Source organism: Hydra viridissima, unplaced genomic scaffold, assembly GCF_058129835.1.
Source record: "Hydra viridissima isolate aposymbiotic clone 2 unplaced genomic scaffold, HvirCarnegie_v1 scaffold_4, whole genome shotgun sequence".
Taxonomy (NCBI): Eukaryota; Metazoa; Cnidaria; class Hydrozoa; order Anthoathecata; family Hydridae; genus Hydra; species Hydra viridissima.
The window spans coordinates 7,843,392-7,868,078 of record NW_028324303.1 but is presented as its reverse complement, the minus strand read 5'-3'; the positions used below and the strand labels follow the sequence as shown (position 1 = coordinate 7,868,078).

General features: G+C 28.4%; 2 protein-coding genes and 1 long non-coding RNA gene across 15 annotated transcripts in view; 1 reads left to right on the top strand and 2 right to left on the bottom strand.

Moving 5' to 3' along the window:
• LOC145182929 (exportin-5-like) overlaps nucleotides 1-16,310 on the bottom strand; it is a 62,334-nt gene extending 46,024 nt beyond the window's left edge. For 7 of the 12 annotated variants that reach the window (XR_016451548.1, XR_016451547.1, XR_016451549.1 and 4 more), the window contains exons 1-7: nucleotides 16,090-16,304; nucleotides 13,159-13,286; nucleotides 11,562-11,634; nucleotides 5,952-6,080; nucleotides 5,525-5,710; nucleotides 1,250-1,438; nucleotides 992-1,068 (exon numbers count right to left, since the gene is read on the bottom strand). Coding sequence is in view for 5 of the 12 variants with exons in the window: in XM_090084280.1 (XP_089940406.1) it covers nucleotides 992-1,068; nucleotides 1,250-1,438; nucleotides 5,525-5,710; nucleotides 5,952-6,080; nucleotides 11,562-11,634; nucleotides 13,159-13,286; nucleotides 16,090-16,215 (908 nt within the window). In the remaining 7 variants the exon portion in view is untranslated. Of the gene's footprint in view, nucleotides 1-991; nucleotides 1,181-1,249; nucleotides 1,439-5,524; nucleotides 5,711-5,951; nucleotides 6,081-11,561; nucleotides 11,635-13,158; nucleotides 13,287-16,089 lie in introns of those variants that run through there. The other 5 variants (XM_090084294.1, XM_090084283.1, XM_090084282.1 and 2 more) reach the window with 5 other exon arrangements.
• Nucleotides 16,311-16,590: 280 nt separating this feature from the next.
• Nucleotides 16,591-18,793, top strand: LOC149889663 (uncharacterized). Its single transcript, XR_016452070.1, has 2 exons — nucleotides 16,591-18,354; nucleotides 18,436-18,793. It is a non-coding gene; the product is annotated as an uncharacterized LOC149889663 (long non-coding RNA).
• A 3,811-nt stretch (nucleotides 18,794-22,604) lies between these two features.
• On the bottom strand, nucleotides 22,605-23,939 carry LOC149889662 (uncharacterized). Of its 2 annotated transcripts, XM_090085474.1 has the most exons (3): nucleotides 23,737-23,842; nucleotides 22,907-23,593; nucleotides 22,606-22,839 (listed from the first exon to the last, which is right to left on the bottom strand). In XM_090085474.1, the coding sequence occupies exons 1-3, from the start codon at nucleotides 23,738-23,740 to the stop codon at nucleotides 22,691-22,693; spliced, it is 840 nt and encodes a 279-aa protein (XP_089941600.1). In that variant the 5' UTR covers nucleotides 23,741-23,842; the 3' UTR covers nucleotides 22,606-22,690. The 2 variants fall into 2 exon arrangements, with proteins under 2 accessions (XP_089941599.1, XP_089941600.1); XM_090085473.1 differs by having other exon boundaries at nucleotides 22,605-22,839; nucleotides 22,907-23,939.
• Nucleotides 23,940-24,687: the final 748 nt, after the last annotated feature.

Sequence of the window (24,687 nt, the reverse complement as noted above, 5' to 3'; positions counted from 1 at the left end):
TTAGATAGAAAATATTTTTGCGAGTACTTGACATCATCTCCTGGATTTTGCTTTGAAAATCTTCTTCATCTGAAGCTAACTTTTCAATAGAATTCTTTTTATAATTGACCAATAACTTTCAATAACTTGCTGCTCAAGACAATTTGGAGGACTTGTTTCCTTAGGTACCAATACTAAAAGTTTCTGTTCACCATATATCATATACAAGCTGGTTTCACTTTAACAATTTGATTTTTTTGCTGCATTCTAACTGTATTCTAACAAGTTCTAATATTTATATTAGCTAAGTTTGAGACATATTAAGTTTATTATTGCTTACTAAGATTAATGAATTACTTTTGTTAAAAGTAAATGAAAAGTCATTATAGTAAATATGATTGAAATTTTTTTCTTTTGATTGTAAGTGATGTTATAATGTATAAAGAGACTAATTAACTGTATTTTTACATGTCTTTTTCTACTTATTACATGTTTTAAACAAAAGTTTATTAAATTTAATAAAACGTTTAAAAATTGATATCTAGGTTTTTTTTAATAATTTATGTAACAAGAAAGCGTTACTTTACTTAGCAACACAATTTTTAAAATAGTAACTATCAACAAGGACATTGGTTTTAAACTCTTTTTCAAAATAAGTTTAATGACAATTTTAGTTTGTGTGTAAAGACTTACCTTGAAGAGATATTAAGATTAAAAAGTTTTTCCTATTTTAGATACTTAATATTTCTTGTAATACTTGTTGTACTTGTAAATTTTAAGACTAAAAATTAATAAGTATACCTTAATAGACAAAAAAATTGAACTATTATAATTAGGTACTGGAAATCTTTTCAGCTAATTGCAATTTTAGGAAGGAAACAAATAATTCAATATAATTAAAAAAATTTTTTTTTAACTAAAGTACATCTTTTTCATTAAGTGCTAGATAATGTAAAAAAAATTTAAAAAAATATTATTTACAAACACACAAACAACTAAAGTCTATATTCACCTTGCAACTTCATGGATAATATTTAAAAGATTGCCATCAATTATTGAAAGTATATCTAATCTTTGATGAGTATACCCCTGAAAGATAGAAGAAATTCAAAGTTGACAAGAGCTTAACAAAATACACACAATATAAAAAAGTCTAATGTATATATTTCTGAAAATATTAAACAAAAAAAAAAAAAAAAAACAATTTTCAAAAAAATAATTAGTAGGAAAACCAATTACTAAAACAAACAATTTAATAAAAATAGATTACCTTTCTTTCAAATATAACTTGGAGGCAATTACATACACTATACTTGAAATTGTCATACTTAAGTAAAAAAATTAATGATTTAAATAACAGTTTATCCTGAAGAAACAAGTGCTCCAAGTTTACCCAAGTTACATAAGCTGAGATGGCATCTAAAGCTGCTTCACATATTCGAGTGTTTACACAACTGAACTAAAAATATGTTTTAAAAAAATTGAACTCATATATATCCTGATAATTTTAATTGTGATCAACAGCGTAATAACAACATAGCAAACAATGACTAAAACAAAATTTAAGCCCTTGTTTAAAACTATTAAAATCAAACTTTATTACAATATTTTTCTTAAGGGTTCACACATTAGATATAATCACAGAGTGTTGACTTTTAAAAAAAAAAAATTTCACAGCCAATCATTTTTTTTTAAATGTGAAAAGAAGAAAATGCAAGAGAAAAAAAATCTGAAAAAAGTGCAAATTCAAAGTGAAAAAGCTTGCAAACTTAGGCAGTAGCAGTAAAAGTACAATCCTACTCATGGTTAAGCTTTTTTTTTTTTAGATGTTTGAGATGTAAAAAAACCTGCATCAAAAAATTAGTGTTGCTATCGACTTTGACTAAATGGACTAAAAGTCAACTAGTTAAAAGTCGAAATTAGTAGACCTTGAAAAATTGTATATTCAATTTGATCGACTATTTGTTTCCTACTAATCAACTAAAAGTCGATTTAGTTGGGTAATCATCCTAACAACCTTATCTCTATTTTTTCACGTGACTTAATTTTAGCAATCTTTAACATTGTTATGATGCTGACCAATTAGTAAAGAGAAAACCTTTATAGTTTATCTTGTAACGATAAATTATTTATAAATATTGAGCCATGCGTAAGAATTTCATGAAAACAATGATAACAAATCTATTGATGATTTACCCAGGAATCTTGTTGTATTTAACATAAAATTAAAACAAACATAAAACAAAATTTAGAAATTTAAAGTGCAATCCTTTCTGTATAGACAAAAAAGAATATTATACAGCTAAAAGCTGCGGAAGAAGACTGTATTATTAGGAGGTTAACTTCATTTTGAGGTTTTTTTAAAATTTTAAAAACAAGCAGAAATCTTAAATCTAAATATGATTCTTTTTGCATCAAATTGTTACAGTTGATGAAAAATGGATCTATTTTGACAATCCCATGCAAAAAAAACTGTGGTGTGACCCTGGTCAAGCGTCAACATCTACACAAAAGTGAAATATCCATGGTAGAAAAGTTACGCTTGGCATCTGGTGGGACCAAAGAGGTGTGGTGTATTATAAGCTGCTAAAAGCTGGAGAAACTATAACAGACATATGCTACCAACAACAATTAATGGCTTTGAATTAAGCTCTTAAAGAAAAATGACCAGACTTATGTCAGCAATTTTTCAGCATGATAATGCTTGTCCCTATGTTGCAAAATGCGTAAAAGAAACACTTGAAAAATTAAGATGGGATGTTTTACCCCATCTGCCATATTCACCAGACATTGCTCCATCAGATTATCATTTGTTTCAGTCAATGTAGTATTCACCTGTAGAGCAGCATTTTAATTGCTTTGAAGAAGTCAAAAATTGGCTTGAATGCTGGATAGCTCAAAAACCAGAAAAATTCTTTTACGATGGAATTCGTGTTGCTAAAAAGATGGGCGAAGGTTGTTGCAAACGATGGAATTTATTTTGATTAAATATATTTTTTACTATTTAGATATGCTTTTTATGATAATAAAAAAACTCTCAAAATTAAGTTAACCTTCTAATAGTATCTTTCAAGAAGCTTAAATGGCATAAAGCTGTCCCCAACAAATTTAAGTTTTATCAGGCAAACATATGGTTTGCCAGGTGATTTGTCCAAAACAGTGCAAATATTTCATTACTACTGGACATTGAAACAACAAAATGCAAGCAATGCAAGTGCCCACTGCCTTTTTAAAGGCTCACAACAAACCTACATTGCTTCAGCCTAATCTGGTCTCTGTCAAAATAGTGTACAATGATATAAAGATAATAACATCTTTTCCCCCGCTACTATCAATGAAGCATCCTATAAGAACCCTTCTGAGGGGCCCATAACTTTTAAAAATTTGAGTAATGTAATGCAAGGTAAAACTGGCTATTTCATATGAAATGCTGATTTCCTAAAAAAATTAAGATGTTGTAAATAAAAAGCATTAAGAATTGGACTGAGATTAAAAATTTGACATTAAAAAATAGGACTGACTAGAATGTAGTTGCTGTCTTTGCCTACCCTAATTCAAGAGAAATTAAAGACAGATTTTTTGGTTATCTCTTGTGACCTTAGCCTAGCAAATATCTTTTGTGGTATTCAGCATTACAGCAGTAAGCATCCATACTGTTGACGCAATGTTTCATCATTAAACCTTCAAAACTGTGAACATAAGGAAGCAGTTCTCAGGATTCATGAGCTCAGGTGGAAGTGTCAGAAAACTAAAGAACTTTAATAACACCATAACTTTTCAATGCTAGAGTTTCCCCACCACAAACTTGCGCTTGAGCTATAACTCTAATGGAACTTCATTTACTCCTCACTCTAGTCATTCACTTGTGTAAGAAATTCGGTAATCTTTGGCCAATTGCCAAAGAATGACTAACAACACTACACATCCCCATTCAGCACTATCATGGTAGTCATTTCACCTGGAATGACTGCATGAAGCTTCTGAAATGTATAACAAGTTGCAAAAAACTTTGTACAAGCCCTTAACTTAATTCAGACTTTCAAGCTGTTTGAAAATGTTGTCAAAGCATGTTTTGGAAAAAATTTGGACTCTAAACCCAAGAATTCAGTCTTTGAAGCCAAGATTAGGGAGTTCAAGCAAAATTACATCAACCTTTTAGTTTTAATCAACCAAATGCCTATGCAGTGCTTAATCTCCCTCAATTCATCAAAATAAAGAAAACAGGTTTAGGGCTCTTCATTACAATTTCAAGAGGTACTGAGACATACAAAAAAAAATCTTTTACACCCAAATTATACAAGCCAACTACTCAAGAGCCAATTTACAAATTCCTACCAGAATATTTTTTGAAAAGATGTTTTAAAGGATTTGTACAATGAAAAGATAAAGAACATTTTTATACATATTTCCATAAAAGAAATCAAAGCTATCAAGCACTGGAGTTACCGCATCATCAGTAAAAAAAAATTGCGGTAAAATGCAGTAAAAATGTGTAATATGCACTCTTTTACTGTTAAAGCAAACTTGCATAGAGCTTCAGTAAAAAATTGCAGTAAAATGCAATCAAAGTTACTAAAGCTCCATGTAAATTTAAACTTTTACACAAATTTACATAGAGTTGCAGTAAAGAATTTTTGTTTTTGGTTTTTTATAGCAGAAAGCATAATGATGTTTAAATTTACCCAAAAATAGCAGTAAAATTGCTTAAAAGTATGTAAAGGATTTCATATTCATACACTCTGTGGTAACATCACTGCCTAAAAGCTATGCTATGTACAATCGATTTTTATTGAAATTAGAAAAACACAACTTTTATTTGAAAAAAAAAATTAAAATTTAGTATTAATAGAAAAAAACAACATTTTTAATTTTCTGTAGTTTGCATTTCATAAATTTTTGCAAGAAACAAAGTTTAGATGCTTAAAAGAAGACCTAATTTTATTATCATGAGTAAAATAATGAAAAATGTCATGGTAGGATAAATGACAGGGATTTTAATGCAGGATTTTATAAGTGTTTCAATTAATGTGTTCAACTACCACTTAAAAGAATTTTTGTAGGATGTTTGATACTAGGTTCTGAAATTTACAAACCATGAATCTTCCTAATAGTCCTGAAGTTCATTAGATCAGGCTGTATTGGGGTTTTATCTAAGTTTTATTTAAGAAGAGCTGATTACTAAAAAGACAAAATCAGATTTTGCATATAAATAGACTAGGGTCATGAGAAACCCTGGAACATCCATTTAAGTTACCCCTGCAGTAAAATGGGGAAAGTTATGAGATAAAGCTTTTAAAGATGTGTAAATTGGCTGTAACCACACTTATTAGATTTTTTTAGGAAGCTTTTAACCAAACTTTTTAGTGACAAATTCTAATGTTTTAACCCTTATATATTAGCATGAGATTTAGTTATTTTAACATTGAAAATTTTGTTTCTAAAAGAAAATCTGTTTAAAAATACAAATATCTAGATTGAGCTTTACATGCATCCCTTTTTTTTTATAAGGCTTCATGTTTAAAAATTCAAAATTCAAAATTCACACATCTTTACTTGAAGTACCAATATGTTGATTTAATGATGCCAAAAAAAATCTGATTAGCATTCCAATACTCGAATCAAGAGTTGATAACATTTCTTTTCTTCGTAGAGCTGTTAAATGCTCATCAGAACTATTAATGTCTTCATATAATCGCCTGAAAATAATTAGCACAAGTTCCAGTTGAGCAGGCTAAAAAGAGATTTCAAATTCATTGAGACTAATATTTTTACTTTTACTTTTTTTTTTAAATTTAGCTCAATTTATTTTCTCAACTCAGTTTACTTTCTGAAATTTAAAAGGATAAAAGTTTTAGTAATAATTATGCGTAGGAACAAAGTGTTCAATATAGTGTAAATTCTACTAAAACCTAAAATAAACAAAACAGAAACAAATTTTAAAAACATTTAAAAATTAAAGTAATGAAACATACACCATAATCTTCAAGATTAAATAAATCAGAAAGAAGTGAAGTCCAATATTGTGGCCATGTCCTTTTAATAATTTCCACAACAACCTTAGTCACAGCTTCTTTTAAAGATAAAGGCTCCTCAAAAACAAACTAAAAAATAAAACTAGAATGAAAAGATCTTAAAAGATAACTTAAACTCAAAGAATAAAGATAACTTCAAACACACTTTGGTATTTAAAAAGCACATAAATTGACTGCAAACAATCGGAAAAACAAGTATTTAAAAAACAACCACTATTAAAATGATTGCCAAAAAAAACAAATGTAAATAAATGACTTATGCAAAAGAAGATTAATAGCTTTTCTTATTAAGAAAAATTTTTATTATTTAAAATGTTCACAACATGCATTTTTTATACAAAAACTTCTAAACTTCATGTAGAAACTAAAGATAAAAATTAACTTTATTTAACTACTAAACATTTGATCTCATGACCTTATGTGTTCTACAAATAATAATCATTTAATTTATTGTAAAAACAAATTAATTTTGAAAATACTTTGAAAATAATATAACTTGATTTCAATGCTTTTCTTCAAAAATGTCTTCTTTCCCCTTGATGACTTCATTACATAAATATGGCATTTTTTCTATTAATTTAACAAGGATATCCATTTCAATCTCATTTCAAAAAAACTTGTAGCATATCCCAATGATTAGATTTTAGTTTTAGATTCTTAGCACTGATGATTCAATCTGCATAACCACATAACAACTTGATGAAATTTAAATTTATTGTTATCAGCATTTAAAAAATAACTTATCCAACTTGTTTAAAAACTTTGACTATTTTATGTGATACTTAAACTCCATTTTCTTTTTTCACTTTAGCATTAGCTAACACCTGTGTTCTTTATCCTAAGAGGAATACTGCATTGTTAGTCATTGTTATAGAATTTCAAGCTAATAATAAATAATTCTAAAAAGGATAAGCTTATTAAAAATATCAGCAATAAGAAAAGTTGTTGCTAAACACAAGAGACTTTTTTTGAGGAAATATAGGTTTTAAAAGTTTTTTTTGAATTATTAGTGAGGGTGCTTAGTAATGAACATAAATCCGAAGTGCAAGGTTTAGCAGTACGTCTAGAAAGCTAAAACTTTTCATGGTTTATATTAATACTTAAAATGACAGTAAAAAAACCAATTGTATGTTTGAGAACACATGATAGATATGAGTAAACATAACTATTTGCAAATTTAGTATTTTATTAAAAGTTAAACTATTTTGGCATACCAGTATAATTATCTATGAGTAAGAAATGCTAATATACCAATTATTTTGTTTCAGAAAAAAAAGTTAATAAAACATGAAAATATGTTTATGTGACCCTTGGATGTTATTTAAAATATTATTTAATTATTGACAATTAAAAATCCATAAGTGAAAATAATTTCAACTTTTTAAAGATAAACATCATTACAGTCTTCAATTGACTTCTTTAAATAAAGACATCATAAAAATGGAGAGAATTTGTATAACTAGTTTCAAAAAATCTATTATTTTAACCTTTTATTACAATTAAAATATGCCTAGAGAATCTAATATGTAAGGTCAAGTTGCTATCAGAAAACCATTAATTCAGTCTTAATATCAGAAAAAAACACGGACAGTAGAAGACTTTGAAAAATTACTTTGAGTGACAAATTGAAGTTTGAATTAATTGGTTCAAAAAGAAGAGACCAGACTGTGTGGTGCCTATAGTGAAGCATTGTAAGGACTCTGCCATGGTTTGGGGTTGTTTCAAAAACTGTTGTTGGAAATTTAGTTATAATCAATGGTATAAAATAGAACTAAACAATAGAATAACACATTAGAACAAAATGTTTTTCCATCTAGGTTTGAAATGAAATAGTGCAGGATTTATTTTCCAGCATGACAATATTCATAAACATAATTCAATATTATGCATAGGTTATTTAGAATCAAAAGCAGTTAAAAATATTTTGAAGAACATAATTTAGTCTTGACAAAGTTCTAATCTCAACATTATTGAAGCTCTTTAGCACAAGCTGAACAGAAAAGCCTGCAATCTTTGTCTGTTGTCAAATGAGAGTATGGTCATTTTTTGTTGTATCCTATCAGGCTGATCAAGAAAATCACCAAGTACTTCAAGGATATGATATTCACTGATAAGTACCAAAATTTAAAACAAAACACCAGAACTGATTAGATTTTACTTGCAATATCATTTCTATTAAAATTTCATGAAACTCAACCCTTTGAATAAGATTCCTTAGATTCTTTGATCATTTTTTGTTACATTCTATCAGGCTGAACAAAAATGACAGAAAGTAGTTATTTACATTAGTAAAACTATTTTTATCTACTTGGTAATTATTTTTAATTAAAAAAGAAAAATTTAAATTAAACATTAAAACAAAAATTTTTTTGCTGTATATATTTTGTATTGGTTATTACTTACATTTTGGTTTTTGTTAGGTCAAGTAAAACTATTTACTGTCTTATCTGAATGAAAAGTGCAATCATGAAATTAATGGGAAAAAAACTTGTTATTTTAGAGTCCTCATTTAAAACTTGTCACTTTTGAATCCTACACTTAAATCCTCAATACACATAAATTTTCAAAGGTTCCAGGAGAAACGTCCCACTTTTTACTAAGATTACAATGACACACGAGTATAACTAAACTTCTGTGATAGACTGGATCAAAAACAGTGCTAATGCCTTAACCAGAAATCAACTGTTTTTCATTATAAATTTGCAAATTAAAAAGCTTATGTGGAAGATCTTGACAAAACAAAGTGGTAAATCAAGTACATTATATGAAATATTATATGAAAACGTGTGTACATCTTATCTTTTAAACATAGAAAAGAGAAAAAAACAAATATAGCAATAAAATGTCAGCAGTAAAAATGGTAGAAAAACTTCAAACTTTAAATTAAAATTATTACAGAAAAGTGTGTGAATAAATAGAATTAAACTTGTTACAGATGGAAAACCATTGCAAGTACCATTTGTAAGAAATTGAATCTATATATGAATATTTAAAAAATATATACCTTAGGCATATATATTTTATATATATGATTTCAATTCATATATGATTTCAATTTCTCTCTTTAAAATGATCTAATCTATCTTCATTTTAACTTCTTATGAGAAGTATGTGTAAATTATGAGAAGTTTATATAAATAATATTATGAGAAGTTTATGTAAATAATAAGCAATGTGAGACAAAATTATGTAAATAATAACCAATATGATAGCACAAAGTACTAAAACTGAAACACATTAAATTTTTATGTTTTTTTGTGTTTTAATATACAAGTGCATCTATAGAATTAAGATACCAGTTTCTTGATTTCTCTCAAATTTATTGTTAATTTCCTATGACATTTCCTCATTCTAAAGTGATATTTTCTCTTATAATGTGATACATCAATTATACCAAGTATTTTTGAATTTTTGAGTTAAATTTAATATGAATTTCAACCAAAACTTAGGTGTGCCTATTGAACTAAGGCTAAGTAAGTCAGCAACTAAAGAAAAAAACCTGCATAGAAGCAAACCAAAAAAATCCAATTGATATTCTTGGTAATTTGTTCATAGCATGAACTTAATGTGAGGAAAGCAGATTTAAAAGTTAAGTAAAATCTTCACATAGTTAACTGTGTTGATATGAGGATTTTGTAAAATTGTTCATGGAGAATAAATAAGGAATAATAATCAAAAGTCTAACTTGGAAATGATGGAGAAAGAAATTTCCTGAAAATAGATAAATTAAATTTGTACATTTTAAATAGGTTAAAACTATAATCAATTTCATAATAATTTTTCTTATAATATTTTAACTTGTTTGAATCTTCTTTTAGAGTTAGAGAACAAAATTATAGAATTAAGAAAAATTTTCAAAAAGATGAAAGATCAAGGAGTTCTAATAATAAGTCTCCAAAATCAAGATATAAGAATGGCTCTGTAAAAGTTCCTTTTTTATTGGTATTAGTACCCAATTTTCCTGAAAATCACTATAATCTCTTCATATTAACAAATAATTTTGATTTAGATCAAATAAACCACTTATTTGTACCCGATCCTAAATTTGCCAAATAACATGTGGATATTATCTCCTAGTGGTTTGGCTACACAAACTTACCAAAACTGTGAAAAAGAAAGAAACTGAAAAAAAAGGAAAAGGAAGGAAATATTTGGAACACCAAAACAAAAACTTCTCACATAAATCAAAGATATGTAACACTAAAGATTTTGCAATGTTACAATTCTTCTATTCAAGGGGAGAACAGTGACCAGTTAGTGGTAGACTGTCTCTACAGTAGTTTTAGCTCCTGGAAAAAGCTGTTAATCATATTTATAGGTACTTATAAAATTATGATATTGAAAAAGAATTGACTAAAGTTATATTAATGCTAAAAATTTCAAAAGAGATACAAAACGGTACCTTTAATAATAATACTTTAAGGATAATTATGATAAGCACATGAATGCATAGCCATTTATTTTAAAACCATTGGTATTTAGACTTTTTAACTTTGTGGTTAAGCCCTACTTTAGACTTTCAAGCATGTACTAAAACTTTGAAGAAAATATAAAAAATTTATATTACCTAGAATACTATTGCTGAATATTTAAAAAAATGATCAGTTTTAATGGAAAAAATCTTGAAGATTCTGGCAGTATAATCATGTTTTAATAATTACAATTTACTTTATTGTTTACAAAAAAAATAAAAAAAGAACAGAAAAATATATTCAACAAATATATAAACCCTAGTTTAATTATCCTAAGGATGAATAAATAGGCAAATAAATGCTGTGGCATTCCTATATTTAAATTTTGATTTTAACATAATTTGCAAAACCTCTGATATTTGGTTTAAAGAAAATTTTGCTGATATACTGAATCTAAATCTACACAACTACAACCTAACAAACCTAACAATATATGTTAAAACCCTCGGGTCAAATTACAAAACATGGTGAAGGGGAACTGTAATATCTTCAAAGAAGTTGGGATTATATGAGTTGAAAAAAGAAAATTTCTAATTTCTTTCTTTAAATATGTACTGCCTATAAGACAATTTTCTTAAGGCTAGCTCAAGTCCAAGGCCAGCTCAATCAAAGCAGAGATTAAGGCTGAAGATTTTAGTGTTAAAACTGAGGGTACACCCAAGGACTATTTTGCCATTGATAAGGCCAAAAACCTTAGCTTCAAAGCTGAGGCCACCATGATTCAAAGGCAAAATCAAGACCAAGGAAAATAATTAAAGAAAAAGTCAGTGTAACAAGACTAATGCCATAGGATTTACAAAGCATCTGAAACAACATGTGGAGTAGTTTCTGATAAACATAGAGTTTCCTCCCATTGTGATTTACTCTTTCAGTCATCCCAGTGTTTGCCTCACATTTAACACAAAAACTGGTTTAACTGAAGGTCCTGGCAAAAACCTAGCACATAAATACATAATTTATTTGCAGATCATATACTAAATTTCAAATGTTAATAAAATGCATATCTATTTAATCCAAACTCTATTTTGGATTAAATAAATATGTATTTTAGAAGAAAGAAAATTATTCAAAAGCATACCTCTTTAATTAATTTAATTGCCTCTTCCTTTATTAGTAGTTGCTTATCTTTTGAAAATCTGATCCACATTGTCCTAACCAAATACATAGCATTGTATTTTTGATTTTAGCAACACAAATATGAAAAAGTAAAAAAAGGAAATGTGGTAAAAATACAGTGTGGGCAAACATGAAAAATTTCTCTTAGTGGTTTTTTGTAGAAAAAAGAACAGCACATCAATGAGTAAATAAAGATGGATCATCATTAACACTTTAGCTTACAGTCACCACAGCTTATTCATTATAAACAGATTAATTAAAATTTGTTTGTAGCACATCACAAACTGCACCTTGATCTTCAAAACCATTTTACCTTTTTATCATGTATGCACTAAGAGCTGTGGCAGTATTAAAATGCTGATAGTATTTTCGTTGTGTTGAAACAATAGATCAAGTAAAAACAAAATAAAATTCAGCAATATTGATACCTTGAGTATGAAGACCTTTTGAAATTTACAAAAAAAAGTTAAGACAAAATTTTAAAAATTTAGGGCCTGTTTATATGGACAAGGGCTAGCCCGTTTGCCGAGCTAGCCCGGAAAACAAGCCAGTTTTAAAATTGCGTTTATATGAGTTTTTTGCCAAAAAAATAAATAATGATTTCGAGGTCAGCCTGGCTTTTTCTAGCAGGGCTGGCCTTTTTATCGGTAAAATAATAACTTAAAAGATGGCGGCTAGCAACAAAAAAAAAACATTGTATTTTAACAATATGTTTAACTGATATTTTAACACAAATAATGCTTCTTAAAAGCCTAATTGTATTATATAAGCTTCACAAATTTAAATTTGATAATTTTTTAAAAATTATTATTTTACGAAAACGATCACAATCACTTCAAAAGATGAAACAAGCAAGAGAGAGCCGTCTTAAAAGAAAAAATTGTAGTTGCTGGTTTAAAACTGGCAGAACTGATTTATGATGGCATAATATAATAACTAGTGTAGCTCCCATTGATGTATGGAAAACAAATTTTGGCTTTCACGGTTTCTTTTCATGAACTTGGTTTCAGAGTTAAGGCCTTATTTATCTCCTAACTCTTTTTCGTCTTACTCTATAGTTCTATCAGCAGATAAAAAAGTAGCTATTAATTTATATTACTTAAAAGATACTGGATCTTTGGTAAATTTATAAAAGCAAAACAAATAAAATTTTAAGTACACGGAAGTTGCCAGTTTTATTATTAAATTTATTATTTTACGCACAAGCTTTCAAATTTAAAAAATGTAAGAATTTGTACGCATGCATACAAATTTATATAAGAATATAACCAGCCCATTTGCTGAGATCTCAGCAAAAAACAGTGAGATTGCTATCCGGGCTAGCTCGTTTATTCATATAAACACAAAATAAAATTAAGTTAAAATATTGATAACATCGATATCTCGGCAAACGGGTTGGCTCGGCAAACGAGCCAGCCTGCTTTCCATATAAACAGGCCCTTAAAAAGTGCATTTTAAATATTAAACATTTTAAATATAAAAAGTATGGATTTTAAAACAGTCAGTCCAAGTTAGCCCACCCTGTAAAAACAAGTTTTAAATTTCACAATGATAGTTACTTTATATATTGGTCAAACAAATGTAAAGAGCAAATTCTAATATTAGAGCTGAAACCATTATGCTTTCTATACAGTAACGAGAATACTTTGTCACACTGTGGATCAATAGCTCTTGTTTTCTCAAAAACCTGTAAAAGTAAACAAACATTAATTAACACATATAGGAATTTACATCAATCTACAGTGTCCTCAAAGACATGTTCTTTGGGCAACATGATTTTTTAAAAAAAAGTTATAAAATTCAATGTTGTGTTAAATATTTCTAAACTTTATTTCTTAAATATAAAATAACAATTACTATTACACTGTTTCCTTCATTAAAATAGAAAAAAAAGTTTATTCAAACTGTTGAGATTTAACTGCAGAAGTGCTAATAAATAATTTAAATTAAATAATGTCTTTTTTAAAAAATAAAGTAAAATTGACTAATTTTTTACATATTTTTGGTTTTAAATGTTTGATATTTAATATATTTACATTATTTCACTGATTAAAATTAAAAATTACAAAAAAAAAACAAAACAAAAAAAAACAAACAAATAAACAACAGGCCACCTAAGGATTTCTTTTAAATGATATTTTCTGTTTCACATTAGTTTTCTTATTTTTAAAGTGTTACATATAATTTTACATACTTTTTTGTGATATAAACTTGTTTTTAACTTTTCATCTGTTTATGTTTAAAAAAAAAAATTAAAATTAAATGTTTTAACAATTTTATATTCACTAGAAAAATATACTTAGATGGCAAAAATGATAGAATTACATGCTTTTGATTCTGCTTCTACCAAATTTAAATAATGAATTAGGTATGAGACAGTCATACTCATAGTATTTTTGTATTTAATTTTAACTTTATCATTTGTTTATCATTTAAAACTCATAGCTATTAATTACGAAAAAACATGTTTCAGACTTTGATAAAAGTAGAATAATTTAATTGCAGATTGGTCTTTGCGTGATATTTCCAAAAAAGTTAGATGTGGTAAAAAAAAAAGGTGAAACATTTAGCCCAGAGTATACACATGCAACAGTAAAGCATGATTTAAAAAATCATGGTTTGGGATGCATTTGCTGCTCATTGAATGGGAAACTTGAACAGAGTTAAAGAAATCATGGACCAACATATGTACCATTACATTTTAGTGCACCAATTAAAACCAAGTATAACATCTATTTCTGGATGGAAATTATATTTTTCAACAATACTATGACCCAAAACAAACAGCAAGAAAAATCACAAGGTCTATACAAAATGCTGGAATACTTAGCTTTGAGTGGGCAGCTAAACCACCTGATCTTAATCCAATTGAGAATCTGTGTTCTATATTAGATGATAAACTCAAAGTAGAGATTTAATGCGGCTTGTGGCAACAAAGCCGCATTAAATCTCTACTTTTGCATAGGTGAGTTAAGGAAACCCTAACATCAGTTTCTTATCAGTGAAAAAGAGAAGAATCAAAAAGAATGAAAATTCCTAAGTAGTGCAGTGAGTGAATAAAAGCAAAGAGTTAAGTAAGAGTGGTCAAATTAATATATTGATTAAATATAAATCAAAAATAAAAGTGTGTAAAATGTACTTATACGTATTTGTTAATAAAAAGTTGATTTGGTGTACATTTTTTCACAATGTCCAAAAATAAAAGAGCACAAGGAACATTCCCAACACTAACCAAACAACTGGCCTCATTGAATGTAACAATAACTTTTGCAACATAGTAACTACTGCAATAAATTCATTATTTAAAATTATTCAAAAATTGTTCACAACTATTCAGATTTCAAAAGTTGAATACTAAAGTTGATATTGTTGGCAATATCACTTTTAGTTGCCAAAATTTCAAGAAGCAAATTTGGCAACTAAAAGTGATATTGCCAACAATATCAACTTTAGTATTCAAAAGAAAATTCCCTGTGATGAGAGAATATACAAATAAATTGACACAATAGTAAATATTGACAAAAGTATCAACTTCCCTACATAATTTTTAAACTGTTTGCAAGTACCAGGAATGGCATAACACTACCCTCAACCAAAAATTGGATATCTGATTACACTGTTCAGAAATCTGAGAAGTATGATTAGATATCCAATTTTTTCATTCAGGTCTTTTCTTCAATACATCTAGTTTCTGATATAAATTTTATCACTTTGAATTCACACAATTAGTCAAACAGTATTACCATTCAGGATTTTATTTTAATATAAACACGCATTTTTTGGGATACTTGAGTTTTTCTTTGTAATTGCTTTTAATGTCTGAGATATTAACTTTCCAATTCACATCTCCCTTTACGTTTATCATAAATCTTCTGTTTCTTTCAATGGTTTTTGCATTTGAGATTTTAATACAGAAATTTGATTGTTGCTTGCAACTCTTTAAATCTTTTCTTAGTTTTCATTATGTATTCATGCTCTCTCCTTTCCATATGCTTTCCAGTGCCTTTGCATATTTGTTCTGATGCTTCTTTTGAATATTTTTATTTTTTTTCTTGATTATTTTAAAGCTTATTAGCTTATTAATTGAATTTATTTAAAGTAGCAATAGAGGTGTTGGAAGTGTGGAGCTTAATCTTTGGAAAATGTGCAGTTTAAAATTTGAAAAAAACATTTTTAAGCCACTCTAATATATATATATGTAATCACATATTTATATGTACATATATATACACACACATATACAAACAAAAACACACAAAGTTATATGAAATTATGCATAAAAACAGGTATGTATGGATGCATCTATGTATATATTAATACATACATACAGGTATGTATGTATGTAAGTATGTATGTATATATGTATGTATGTATGTATGTATGTATGTATGTATGTATGTATGTATGTATGTATGTATGTATGTATGTATGTATGTATGTATGTATGTATGTATGTATGTATGTATGTATGTAAAAAAATATGTTAGTACCTTATAAGCATTATCTCTCTCAAGTTTAGAAGAAGTATGACTAAAAGTTACTTCAATAGCTTGAGCAATTTCATTTGCAAGAGAAATAATATCAGCTTCGTTTTGAAATGTTTTTGCAAACGCCATTTTTTAAATAACTTGATCAGGCTAAACAAATTTAATATAATTTAGTGCAACTGTTGCGTTAAAAAAGTTAGTCGTTAAAAAAGTTTATTAAATGTGAAATCTGCGCATGCGCAAAATCATTAAAACTTTTTTAACGCCTTACGGCGCACTATCCCTCCCTAAGCGGAAATAGGATTTTGTACATATTTTTTAGTGATTTTTCATATTTAAACTTTTTAAGTTTTTTCTTTTTGCATTCAATTTTTAATTCTCTATAAAAAAAAAATCATTTTTAGTTTTTTTAAACTTTTGACATCTTAAGGGTTTTTTTAAGGTTTTAAAAAACTCGCTTTTTTGTTAAAATCCTTTCAAAATATATGATAAGTGTTGAATTTCTATATTATTTTTATGCGAAATTAAAATAATAATGTATTTAATTGAATGTAAAACAAGAAATAGAAAAAAAAGGTTTTTGAATAGCATTTTTTTGCTGATTTTTTGATTTCTTAAACATTGATTAATTTAAGCATGTGGTCACAGAGGTCGCCTCGTTTTTTTTAAATAAAATATAGCTACTGCAAATCGACTTTACTGCCATGCAAAAAAATTGAGGCGACCTCTGTGACCTCATGCTTTAAAATCATTTTTACTACTGTGAGTTTTATTAAAAACCGACTAAATTCTGTGAAGTAAATGAAAATTCCGAAGTTCAATAACATACGGTAAGTTTTTATTTGATTCAGTTTTACCTTGCGATGGTTTTTATAAATTATCAAAATGGCTTGATTCACTCATCGTCAACTTTTAACACATACATTTCCAGAGCAGGTGAAATATTCAGAAACTGAAGTAAAATATAGTCTCTTCAATATGATCAAACATTCAGTTTCTAGAGAGTTTGAGTATCTTTTGGAGTATGAAGATAATTCTATTAAAGTTTTAGCACAGGAGGAACGTGATAACATGTTATTTGCAAAGTGGGTGGTGATGGTCAGAGTGACCAATCTGAGTTTCAGAATGCAGTAACTATGAAGAAAGGTGTGGATGATCACACTGTGTATAGTAAAGTGTTTGTACTGTTGGAGATTAGAAGTGGAAAAAAGATGCTATGGAAAAATTGTAATCCAAATAGTCCAGATGCAACCCGTCATCTTATGTTTTGTTTTTCCAAAGAGACTGCTAGTTTTATTCAAGAGAAGTTTGAACATTTACAAAATGAAATTTTGTCTTTAGAGAATATTAAAAGTAAACTTATACTTCATGACAATACTTTTGTTATAAATTTAAGTTTGTCAACTATTTATACCACAATGAATGATGGTAAAACACTTAATGCTGTGGTATCAAAAATGCTTTAAAAAATATTGCATCTCAGTGCTGTCATGTATGTCAAGCAAGTCCTAAGGAGTTTAATTTGGAAACCATTTGGAATAAAGATAAAAATGCAGACAAAAATATATTGAAACTTGGAATATATTGAAATCTTCAATTGTGGATATTCAGCATGGAGTTAGTTTTTTTTTAATACTGCTTGCAAACTTCCAGCAGTGAAACAAGGAAGAAAAATAGCAGCAAAAAATGGCCAAGAATTTATTGAAAACAAAAAAAAAACTCCAGCACTTATTCAAAATACAATTAAAAATAAGGGTATCTTTTGTCAGGAAGGGAAGTTGTACATCCAACACTGGCAATGTTGCACGAAAATTCTTTAACAATCCATCTGTGACTGGAAGAATACCACTGATGAAACTATTTAGGGATCTGCTCATTGATATGAATAGTACAACAGCAAGACCGGATGTGAAAATTTTCAAGCAGAAATATGAATGTCTGTTTGGTCTCATTTCTAATGATCAGTTTTTAAAAACCATTCCAATGTCACAGTCTTTGCATAGAATGGTAGTTCATGGTGTTTCTTTTATTAAATATTTTAAGTATCCAATAGGTTCTTTGTCTGAGAGTGCCATTGAAGCCAGGAACAAAGCCAACAAAACTGCATGAGTACGTCATGCACGTTTGACTTCTTTTGCTGAAAATACTAGGGATACAGCTAATTATTTATTTATGACATCTGATATGTACCTATACTGTAAGAAAAACAAAATGCAAGAGGTATTAAGGCTATACTGCAAGAAGATTAAGCTGATAACTGTTCTTAAGGTAAATATTGGAGAAAGCTATGTATATCTTAAATTTAAATATTTAATGTTATCGTTTAATTTTATTAATGATACATTTTAGGTGCTGGTGGTAGCCAATCTGATATTTTTGAGATCTTTTCACATAATCAACACAGCATGTTTTTTTATGCTTGAAAAAAAAAAAAAAAAACTAATTGTTAGAAAAGTTGAAGCATAAGAATCCCAAACTTTTATGTTTGAGGAAAAGTTGCATCAATTGGCCTCAAATTGACTCAATTTTGCCATGTTTTTGTTTTCCTCAAAGATGTGTCTAAAGTCCTATTTCTACTTAGTGATGCATAGTGCAATTCTTGAAGGCTTGTTGTAGATATTAAATTTGCTCCACATAAAGATTGCTGAGACATGTTTAGAATGAAAATTTTAATTATATTTCAATTATATACATTTATTATAGTGAATACAGTTTTTTCTTGAATGTAAAATTGTTAAAATTAGAATTTGATAGATAATTTCTATAATAAATAGTTTATATCTTAAACTATACTATTTTTTACAATAACAAAACTTTTTAAAATTTTAGTGTTTGTTGTTAAATAATTTTAGGAAGTCAAAGAGTAATGGTTCATATTAAGAAAAGAAATCAAGGAAGCATCATTAAACCATGCAGCTGTAATTGATAAGCAACTTTTAAAAAAAGGCTATTCTCATAGCCACATATTGTTAAAAACCTATTTTAGCATCAGAACCTTGATTCTGCATTTGAGGGGAATGGAACTTCTGGAGTATTTATTTCACTTTTATTTATAATAAAATATTTCTGCTATTTCCTTTTTTATTTAACATGAAAATATAAGTTGGAGACTAAAAATGCCTGTAACCCCTAAAAAAGATAAATTGATATATCAGATTTAGAGTTTAAAATATCAAAAACTATCGGTTTTATATCTTTTTAATCAAAAATCGAATTAGTCCGGATAAACCAACTAAAAAACCGGAATGAAACCGGTTTTAAAAAAGACCGGACTTTTTTTTATAAATATATGTATAAACAAACAATATCTCATAATTGATGCTTTGTTAAAAAAATTACTTCAAAATGTTAAATAGTTCTCTAGTCATAAGGCTATTTCCTTTTTTTCTATCAGCGCGACGCATAGTGCGGCGTTAAAAAAGTTTGCCCGTTAAAAAAGTATTCAAAATGGTACCGTCAACCGGAGTAACTTTAGTCGCCGGGGTGACTTTGTTGACCGGGGTCAATTGTTGATTTTTTTTTAAATTCCTAAAACTTAACAAAGATAACATGTTTTAATTTTGTTAGAGATACCAACAATATATATCGACTATTATATCAACAATTTTGGTATATCAACAGTTTTTGTGAATATAGCACAGTTACTTCGTAGACTACATTGAGTTTATTTTGGCATTTTTTGACACTTCTGATACATTTATTGAACCATTTGAATTCTTAGCCGGTGAAAATGCCGAGGAAATATAAGCGAAAGCGTGGTTCAAGAGCGTATGCAACTTCATACAGTCAAGAAACGTTGTCCAATGCTAAAAAAGAATGATTAACTGGGAGAATAAGCGTGAGAAAGGCTAGTCGACAGTTCGGAATATACGCTTCCCATTTGCTTCAACCGCTGGACGTTGCTGTTTTCCGTCCGCTAAAGATAGAAACGCGCATCAAAGAATCAATACCAAAAAATGTGGAATATTTCCCTTCGATAAAGAAATGGTCATGAAGCGTTTGCCACAGGTTAACAAAGACATTGGAAGAGGTACCGGTAGTACTGTTAAGGAAGTATTCAATGAAGATATAGGTCTATTAGTGAAACATTGTGGACAGGATGGGAAAACAAATCGCACCAGAGGGAAAAAGATCACACCTGGCAAAGCGATAACACCGCAAGATCTGGTGAATAACACAACTCCTACCACATCAAAGAATAACAATAACACCAAGAATAACAGTAATACCAAGAATAACAAGAAAAGGGCAAGAGTTGAACAAGTGTCATCATCCTCAGATGACGATAATGACCTACTAGAAAATGATTTCTAATGACTTTTGCACAATAACAGGGAGCTAGTTGCAAAATATTTTGTCCATTTAAATGTTCTTTTCATGTTTCTCTAAGTGTTTAAGGACTGATGATTTTTTAAAACTCCAAAAAGTGACCAATGTTACCCCATAGCAGGGGTATTATTGATCAAACATGATAAAAACCTGGGGTAACATTGGTCACTTTTCGGCGTTTAAAAATAAGTATTTGTAATAAAAAAATTAAAAAAATAAATATAGAGGCCTATAGCCAAGACCTATAATGTTATTACCACAAGAGAAAACTGTAAAAAATTAATAAGATTCAGAGATATTTAAGAAAAACTCCCAAAACTGACCAAAGTTACCCTGGCTAACGATACTCTTTAATTTGCGCAACCCTCAAATCCACAACAGAATATGCTTTGAAATTTTGATTAAGGCATTGGGAGGCATTCTTTTTTTATTTTTGAGCAAAAGCTCTCAAAGAGAGTTGCAATTATTTTTTCCAAATTTTTTTTCCCTGTAATTTTCTAATTCTACAAAGTTATACAATTTTCATGACTTTTTTTTTTTCATTTGACCTCCTCATAGTATCAAAGCTTTTAAACTCCTAAATAAATTATATTTCATGAAAAAATAGAACATAGATACTCACTTCTAAAAGAATTATACTATACTAATTATAGTAATATATACAAAATCAAATATTTTTAAATTCTCATATTATAGTTCAGAAATATTAACATTTCACCATGAGCTCCTGTTAAGCTATATCTCTTTGCAGTATATACATTTCCACCTATACTAAAAAGTCTTTCACTCTCCACAGAAGACAATGGGCAGCTTAAATACTTTAAAGCAAGCTTTGCTAATAGTCGCATTTTGGTTTTCTGTGATTTCCACCACAACAAAAGATTGCTTTCTTTGTCAATAAAGTCTTCATTTGAGTAGTGTTGAATTTTGTTTAATAAAGTTTCATTTGAAATTAAAGTTTGTGGTTGACCAATTTATTTAGAATTAAATCCTACAAGTTCTTCGAAGCAATTGTCAAAACCCATTTCTACTATATCTTTCTATTCATTTAGTACTGTACCATTATTTTCATATTCTGAGTCAATATTTTCAATGTCACAAGCTGCAGACGGATCATTTTCAGTAACTGATGTTTTTTATATTTTCATGGGTTTTAATAAGTTGAATGGTTATGTTCTCAGTACTTGTTTTAGCAGCTGAAAAGGTGTTTTCATTTTTGAATATTTATAATTTGAATCTGGGATCAAGAAATATTGACAAGATGATGTTATAGTTATCAGTATATTGTTTGAAACTATTCTCCATTGAATTAGTTGTCATCAATTAAAGCTTTATTAATGAAATGTTTCAAAAACTGTATCTGTGGTATAATATCTGAGACAATAGAATTTCTTTCACTCAAGCGAACTCTTGTTTTGTGGAAATCTTTTAGCAAAACACAAAACTGTCCAATAATCATCCATTTGTTTGCATTTAATAAAGGAAGCTTACCATTTTCAAGTGCATACATGGTTAGAGGTTTCCTTTGTTTATAAATTAGTTCTAACATATGACAGGTACTATTCCACCTTGTTAGAACATTTTGAATAAGTTTGTGCTTAGGAACATTATTTGCTTCTTGAAGAGCTTTAAGTTTAGGGCAGGCTTGGGAAGAATGGCTGAAATGCCCAACAATTGAATAGCAGTTTGCAATGACATTCTTGACAACTGTTTGTTCAAAATTACACTCATTAATTACTAGTTACAGTGTGTGTAAAAACAAGGCGTACTATCATATGGGCTATCTTTAATAGCCTTAACAGTATTTGCACCAGTATCTCCAGCTATTAAATGAATTTTTGAAGGTGATATTTTAAATACAGGATAATATCTTCAATCAACTCAGCAATATTTGCTGCTGTATGCCTCTCAGGAAATAGAGCTATTCTAAGTACAAGTTTTCTGATTAAATGTATTGTCTAAACAATGACCTGTCAGGCTCATGAAGCTTTCATTTGAACTACTGGTCCATATATCAGTAGTAAAGCTTATAAATTCAGCAACTGAGTAAACATGGACAGCCATTTTTAATATAAAGTGTACACGGGTACCCTGAAGGTGACTTAAGACCTTATATCATATCTTGGGATAAAAAACTTGGGATAAAAAATTCTAAGTAAAATAGTTTTTTTTTCTAAAAAAGAAATATTTACTAAAGCATATATGCTACATTTAACTAAAGTTATAAAGTATATATATACATACATACACGCTTTGTTTATATGTATCCCTTTAACTATAAATGTCTTGTGTTGTACACGCAGACAGCTCTTCGCAAGACTTCATTGAAATTAGCGTTGTGTTGTCCTACCTTTCGTATTTCCCAAAATTGTTTGAAGTCTTGATGAACTGATTCCAATGATTGCTCAGTCCAATATCCTAAACCTTTGGAAATATTGAAAATTAATACTTTTATATGTAAAAACCTAAAATGTTTTTAATATACACTTACCAAACTTTCCTCCTTTCATTATAATAAACTCTTCAACATGATACTCCACAATATGAACTTTAAGTGTAATGTTTGTACCAAGATCTCTAAAACTTTGTGAAAATCTTTTAATATATTCAGAGTAGTTTGGATTTAATGTTTTCCCAAAACACCCATGAACAACATCGCTAAAGTCTCTCAAGGCTTTCATATACTTTCCACCAACAATATTGTGCTCATTCAAATAGATTTGAAAACGATCAAGTTTTCTCAGAAACTTGTTGGATCCATTTCCTTCTAACCTGTGTTTACCTTGATAAGGTACTCTGGCAAGATTAATTGTAGATAAATAACAATTTACAAAATGAAATCCTTCATAAGTACTCTCAAACAAGTTTTTTTCAATTAGTTTGAGAAGTTTGTCTACTATGCCTAGCAAAATATGTAAGCCTGGTATATTGACAATTGATAAGATCTTCATTGTTACATTTCCAGTCAATAAAGGAGGATTAACTACATTACTAAAATATTTAGCTTTTGCAATGTTTCTTCCAGCAGCTATCCATTTGTTATACCACTCACACAAAGAAGTTAGAGAATATGATTCAGCTCTCAGCATACTAGGTGATTCTGTTTCACAAAATGGACAAGGATGCTTTGAAGCTGCTGACTGCTTTCCAACCATCAGCAGAAGAATCTTTAGATCTTCTGAAATAGAGTAATCCAGAGAGTTAAGTTTTAATTTATCCAACAACATTTTTATGTTTGCATAATTTTCATCAATAGAGGGTAATACAGCCAAAACTAAAGTTTTGTGAACACTAGTAAACTTAAAATCTTTACATCCATACTCATCAGAATATTTCAGTCTTTTCTTTTCACTTGAATGTGCATCAAGCTCTGGCTTCAATGTAATTGATAAGGTAACCTTTAGATAGCCTTGCCCTCCATCTACCCCAATCTTAACATCTACATTATCTGGTTCAAGAGATCTATGTTGTAAAACCATTGCAACAAACTCATCAACATTATTGCATATTACACCAGGAACAGTTCTTTCGATGGCATTCTTGATATTTGATGAAGCACTGATCATACCTTTCAAATATGATATATGATATGTATCATGAGAAAAGGAAATTATTAGGAAAATTAGGACAGAAACGTTTTGTTATTTAGACCTTTTAAGACAAAGCTTAAAATAAAGCGCAGCAAATTTTCACTGCAGCTTTTTTCTACTTTTATAAAAGTGAAGTCTCACAAATCTAGCTCAAATGATCTAAGAAATTTCATCTTGACCTCAACTATTGTTTTCGTTGAATTATTTATTGAACTTATTTAGAGAAAATAAAATTATTTTTTTCTATATTTTGATAAAGATAGAGCCATTCAAATTTATTTAAAAACATTTAAATTTTTAGAAGAAAATAGATAAGATTTTACAAATCATTCAGCATTATTTCACTAACTTTGTTTTTTTTTCTTACATAGGTACCCTAGCAGATTTATTAAATTAACTGATGTGATTCCAAAGTTAAAAGCATTGCCATGATAATTTTTATTTTTACTTGGTTGGTTTTGCTGGGTAATATCTAAAATATAAATTTACGAAATGTATAATGAATTACTCTGCAACCAGGTCTCTTACAATGTATTTTAGACAAACTGTGAAAGTTTCAAAGAAAAATAATTGACCAATTTAGAAATATCTCCTTTTATTTTTATATAATTTACTAAAAACTAAAAAGATAATTAGAAAGCAAATAAAGCGCTATTTAAAATGCTCCAGATTCATAAAAAGG